The sequence below is a fragment of the Mastigoproctus giganteus genome, chromosome 8 (assembly GCF_048544385.1).
Source record: "Mastigoproctus giganteus isolate SK-2022 chromosome 8, ASM4854438v1, whole genome shotgun sequence".
Classification (NCBI taxonomy): Eukaryota; Metazoa; Arthropoda; class Arachnida; order Uropygi; family Thelyphonidae; genus Mastigoproctus; species Mastigoproctus giganteus.
In genome coordinates, this window is record NC_143582.1 from 112,544,938 (window position 1) to 112,551,322 (window position 6,385).

Here is a 6,385-nt window from a genome sequence, read left to right on the forward strand (position 1 = left end):
CAGCACACAAAATTTAAAATTACATATTTTGCTTCCTGCAGAGTAGAATCCATCTTGAGAGAATATCAGTTAATGTGTTCTTGTCTTTACCATGCAAAAATAACAACAAATCTTACATAAACAACTCATTAGTTAAATATCCTTAAGATTGGAGATATTTAACTAATGGAAGAGGAAAGCAAGTAACTTTGATTTATACAAAACTTACGCAATATCTGCCTTTCATGCAAATAACTGCAAATCAGTGATGCTTTCAGACACGCTGTGTGCAGCTCCCGGATCGGAGATTGCACACAGTGGTGTCACAGGTCAAAGACCCCATTACTAGGGACTCTAGTAGTGGGGTCGTATATGAGATCAAATGCCCGGATTGTGGGGAACGGTACATGGGGGACAACAGTTACTCTATAACAGTAACACAACAGTTACTCTATAAAAACCATAAAAAAACATTTCACTGCAGAAACAATTGTAACAATTGTATTTAGAAAGGTAGAAAAAATTACAGAATTTTAATCATCAATTAACTATTAATTGATGATTGAGAGGGCCATTAATAAATTACCAGAATCCATTGCTAATCAGATTTGTGTTAAAACCGTTGCTATATTGAGCCAGGCAAAAATGGCTGCTTCAAATCTTACCCTTAAACAGAAGAAAGCGTTAGAAGAACTTAAACGGGATGATGATATTGTAATTTTACCAGCAGACAAAGGTAGATCAACTGTTGTACTAAGTAAGGAGGTTTACCAAAAGAAAGTGTTAGATTTATTACGTGATAGTGATATATACAAGATTATTCATAGAAATCCATTGGCTGGCTTAGAACAGCGTGTGAATAAGGTGTTACTATCCTGGTTGAAAACAGAGAAGATTTCAAAGGAGAAATACTGGTCCATGCATGCAACAGGGTGTCGGCTGCCCAGATTTTATGGGTTGCCCAAGACGCACAAAGTAAATGTTCCACTACGACCTATAGTTTCCTTTATTGGTAGCCCCACTTATGCTCTATCTAAATTTCTGGCGCAGCTGATTGCCCCGGTAGTGGGTCGGTCTACGTTGGTCATTAAAGATAGTGTGGAGTTTGTGAATTTTGTAAAGTGTCAAGATATAGGGAAGGAGGAGAATATGATGTCGTATCATTATTCACGTGTATCCCCATAGCGCATGCGGTAGAATGTGTCAAGTTGGCCTTACAGAAGGATGATACCTTAAGTGCTAGATCTCACCTAAATATGGTAAAAAAGGGGAGAGAGAGGAAGATGTGGTTAGTTTTCTCAATGGTTTCTCTCCTTTCATACAATTTACCTCAGAGGTAGAAGTAGACGGCACTCTACCATTTCTGGATATAATGGGGTACAGGGAAGGTCCCAGGCTTAGAACCAAGGTCTATAGGAAATAAATGTGTAGGGGCCAGTACACACATTATAAGTTGGCTCAGACTGCCCAAACATAAAAATAGTGTGGCTAGGGCACTTATGGGTAGGGTGAGGACACATTGTAGTACCTCTGAGGGAGGAGAGAAAGAAATTAGGCAAGTTATGACGGATCTTATGAAATGTGGTTACCCCCAGAGGGTCATTGATAAATATAATAGAGAAGTGGAGCATAATCAGGTAGTTCCACCTACACCACTTACCACAGTTTATATTCCCTACTATAGCGGGTTGTCAGATTGCATTGCGAGGACTTCGCGACTTTCAGACACGCTGTGTGCAGCTCCCGGATTGGAGATTGCACACAGTGGTGTCACAGGTCAAAGACCCAATTACTAGGGACTCTAGTAGTGGGGTCGTATATGAGATCAAATGCCCGGATTGTGGGGAACGGTACATGGGGGAGACAGGGCGATGACTTAAGGACTGTCTGGGGGAACATACGAGAGCTATACAGACTGCAGAACTCAATAAGTCTGGCATAGCCAAGCACTATTGGAAAAAACATCCGGTATCCCCTGAGAATGCTATCATCCTTGACCGGGCACATAGATTCTGGGACCGCAAGTGGCTGGAGAGTTTGTGGATTGGGTCATCTGGTAACAATAGTATGAATAGAGATAGGGGAGTTCGGCTCCACCCCCTTTTGGAGGCTGTGGTCCTTGCCAGAGACAAACGTTTTAATTTGCCACGCTCCCAGACCATTTCCAGTTCCAGTACACATGAAGGGAGTGTTGAACATGCGCCTGGTCAGACACGTGTGCCGTGAGCCTGATATTTAAGGTTGTGTTGCTTGAACTTCATTATTGTTAAGAAAGGAAGCGGATGCCCCTGAAAGCTTCAATGGTGTTTTATCGCTTTTAAATTTATAATTTTTAATGCATTTTAAATTCATTAGTTCATTTTTATTTGTTTTAAAGTAAATCAGTTTTTGGTAAATTATTATTTTACAGTTTTTATTGTATCATTAAATCAGTTTATTTAAACGGTTGGTGTATTTGCCTAAACTTGTGGTATGTATAACCCCAACCTAAGAGGCCTTTTTGCAGATATTAATGTGGGATCATTATTTCAGAAATGGATACATTAGATACTCTGTAACCATTACAGTAATTGTAATATTGTAACCATGGTTAATGATAACATTAACCATGTTACCATTAATCATCATAACATGGTTAATGGTTTTCTCAAAGCAGGAAAAATTATTTTTTAAGTTACTACCCTTAAATTTTGTTTGTTGGATGGCAGTCATATTTGCATTTGATACAAAAAATATTCATTGGTTTCACATCTATTACACTGGACAGAACGGACTGATTAAATATTATTTGTGTAGCCCTAGTACTTGAGTAGTCATTGTAACCATTGTGCCAGCTAATTTACAATTCAGAGTTAGAAATGAATATATAGACTGATTCACTTTATGTTGTAGTGTTAAAGGTTCTTACAGGAACTTGACGGCAGCCTATCATTTTGAAGATAAGAATAGTCTGTGAGAATATACTTTATTGTGAGTGGAGAGTTAAAGTGTGTACGTTGGTCTTTCCCAGTAAGCATGAAGAGATGTTATGTGGGTGCGACCAAAGCATGTTCTGATAAGAATAACTTTGTCTCATATTTAGTCAGGTACTCAAGATCCACTGATGCTTATGTTTCATTTGCATGAGTTTATTATATGTTTTGAGTATATCATGTTCATCCACTGATGAATATGATAATCTTGACATACCATCTATATAATATATCTGTAATAAAAAGATGGGTATAAGATGGGTATATATATATATATATATATATATATATGGAACATGGGTATAAGACATATTGGTTTCAAGTCCAAGACCTGATTTGCAACCTTTCCTGGAACCTATATGAGCAGGAACCCAACAAAAGGTAATTATTTTTTTGAAAATATTTCAATTGAATTGCATAAATCATATATCTTTCAAGGCAGGATTTGTAGAAATAAATTTGTCCTCCAAATCAGATTATGCACGTTGGGAGTCTGTACCTATTATATGAGTCTTAGAGGGGAACAAGCATTCTGTGTGTTATCAGACACACAGTCTAAAACACTGATGGATCCAATATCTTTCTATCACAAAAGATTTAGGAGACGTCCGGTTGGCCTGCCTCCCTAAAATTCACTTATGCACACCTTCTCGATGATAAGTCCTGTTACATCACTTAGGTGGCAACGAACATGTAGAATGGTTCTCTTCAAGATGCCTGGTCAGCGTGAAGAGGAAAAGACCAAACCCTCCAGCACATGACAGCATGACGAAACAAATGGCCCCCAGTCCCCAGCCGCTTTCACTCCCCCTCTTACGGCAGTGAGAAGATCAGAGTGTAAGCAGAGGGTGCTAAGAATCTCTGGGTATAACCAGGCTGCCATGCATGGAAACTGAATTTGGCCTGTTACAACGTAAGATCGCTCATTGGTGAAGACAGGATATTAGAGCTGGAAAAGGAATTAGAAAATGTGAATTGGAATATCATCAGTTTGGCTGAAACAAGAAGAAGAAATGAATCACTTATAAGTTTATCAAGTGGAAATCTGCTGTACACCAATGGAGACAGCGAAAGGAGCGAAGGTGGAGTTGGCATTCTGGTCCATAATGATATAAAAAAATTTTGGATTTCAAAAGTACATTACCAAGGGTGTCAAGACTACTACTCGGGATTTCTAAGAGGTACAAGCCAAAGGTTATAATGATTTATGCACCAACATCGAGCCATGATGATGAAGAGGTTGAAGAAATGTACACCGAAGTTGACAGTCTTCTAGATGAGCAGAAAACCCACTACACTATCATTATGGGGAACTTCAATGCTAAGGTTAGAAAGAGACAAAACAGTGCAGAAAGGGGAACTATAGGAAATTTTGAAATTGGCAAAAGAAATGAAAGACTTGTGGAATTTGCAGAATCTCGAGGATTGTCAGTATTGAACACTTTTTTCAAGTTGTTGTTATTTGGTTTTTAGGAGCATTAGCAACTAAGGCCATATTGCTCTGGGGATATGCAGTACTCATTCCCTGACCTTTCCGCATTCTCCTTATTTGGTGGTCATGGGCTCGAACCCCGATCTAATCAAGAAGCGTGTACTACGCACTGCTGCTCCTGCCCACCTGGCTACGGAGGCGCCCTTTTTTTCAAGAAAAGGGCAAACAGAAAGTGGACATGGAAGGGCCCAAATGGATTAAAAACTAATGAAATCGACTTCATCTTCACTAAAAGAAGATATATCGTGAATTATGTTACCATTCTGAAAAAGGTAATTGTTGGAAGTGATCACAGAATGGTAAGATGCACACTTGATACAGATGTAAGAAAAGAAAGGAAGAAGCTGACTCGAGTAAATAATACACAGGTCTTTGATATAACAGAAGAGGAGAAAAAGCAGAATGTACTGGAACTCAAGAACAAGTTTGAGCTTCTGCAGATGGTTCAAGGACCAAGATATCGATGACGAATATTACAACTTTCTGAAAGTGATAAAGCCCAAGAAACCTATAGATAAAAAGAAATCCAAAGAAGAAAAAATCAGTCAAAAACACTTGTCATGAAAAAATCAGTCAAAAACACTTGTCATGAAAAAATCAGTCAAAAACACTTGTCATGAAAAAATCAGTCAAAAACACTTGTCATAAACCAAAGACGACAAATGAAGAGCAAGATAAACACTGACAAGGAGAAAATTGAGTATACTGAGTTATGCAAAGCCATTAGAAAGAGACTCAGAGAAGACATAAGAAGATTTAACACAAGAAAAGTAAAACAAAGGACTTAAATCAGCAGCCATGAGCAGTAATACAGAAAGACAAATGATAGTGAAACTGAAGAATAGCAATGGTGTACTTATAAATAGCAGAGAAGGCATAATTCAAATAGCAGAAGACTACTATAGAGAATTATACAAGGAGCAAGGGAATGATGCCAGCAGTGGGGAAAATTAGTAACACATATTACATACACGACATCCTTCCTACTGAAGGATGGGGGGGGGAAATGAAGTTACTGTAGAGTTGTTAAAATTGGGAGGAAGAGACATGGCACAAAACTGGCAAGACTCTTCAAAAAATGCATTAGAAAAGGTGGGATGCCCAAGGAGTGGAATAATGCAATCATAGTTTTGCTGCATAAGAAAGGAGATAAATCAGAGATTGGAAATTATAGACCAATAAGCTTGTTATCCCACATCTACCAGTTATTCACAAGGGTCATTATTAACAGATTAGAAAGAATACTTGATGAGAATCAACCGAAAGAGCAAGCTGGCTTTAGGACATGATTCTCAAGTATAGATCACCTTCACGTAATATCACAGCTAATGGAGAAAGCAAATGAATATAAAACACCATTATGCCTGGCATTTGTGGATTATGAAAAGGCATCTGACTCCATACAGCATAAGGCAATGTTTCAGGCACTGGAAAAACAAAGCTTTATTATGATTTTGAAGAAAATATATGAGAATACTACCTCCTTTATTAGGCTAGACAAAGACAGTAGCAAATTTAAAATTGAGAAAGGAGTTAGAAAAGGAGACACAATATTAGCATTAGTAAAGGCATATGATGCAAGAAAGCAAGCTTATGCAGGATCAGCCAAAAAAAAAAAAAAAAAAAACCACTCCCATTTCACCCCTCCATTCGTTTGAAATATCTGTCCAGCTGAGCCTTAAATTTATTTAGGTTATCAACTTCCACGAGGGTTGGAAGTCTTCCAACTACCCGCTGGCTAAAAGGCAAATTTCCGCACATCTATCCTACATCTGTCTTTCCTCAATTTGAATACATGCCCCCTCAGGTGACTATTCTGAGCAAGAGGAAGAATCTCATCAGCATTGAGCATGCTCAAACCATTCAAGGCTTTATACACCTCTATCAGATCACCTCGCCGGTGCCTAGTCTCCAGATACTGTAATTTGCAAAACTTAAGCCT

The 6,385-nt window shown here is 38.4% G+C and overlaps 1 protein-coding gene across 1 annotated transcript; it reads left to right on the top strand.

Annotated features, from left to right (window-relative positions):
• Positions 1 to 624: 624 nt before the first annotated feature.
• On the top strand, positions 625 to 1,164 carry LOC150081777 (uncharacterized). Its single transcript, XM_090380317.1, has one exon. It carries the CDS (start codon positions 625 to 627, stop codon positions 1,162 to 1,164), a length of 540 nt encoding a protein of 179 aa, XP_090236443.1.
• The last annotated feature ends 5,221 nt before the right edge of the window (positions 1,165 to 6,385 follow it).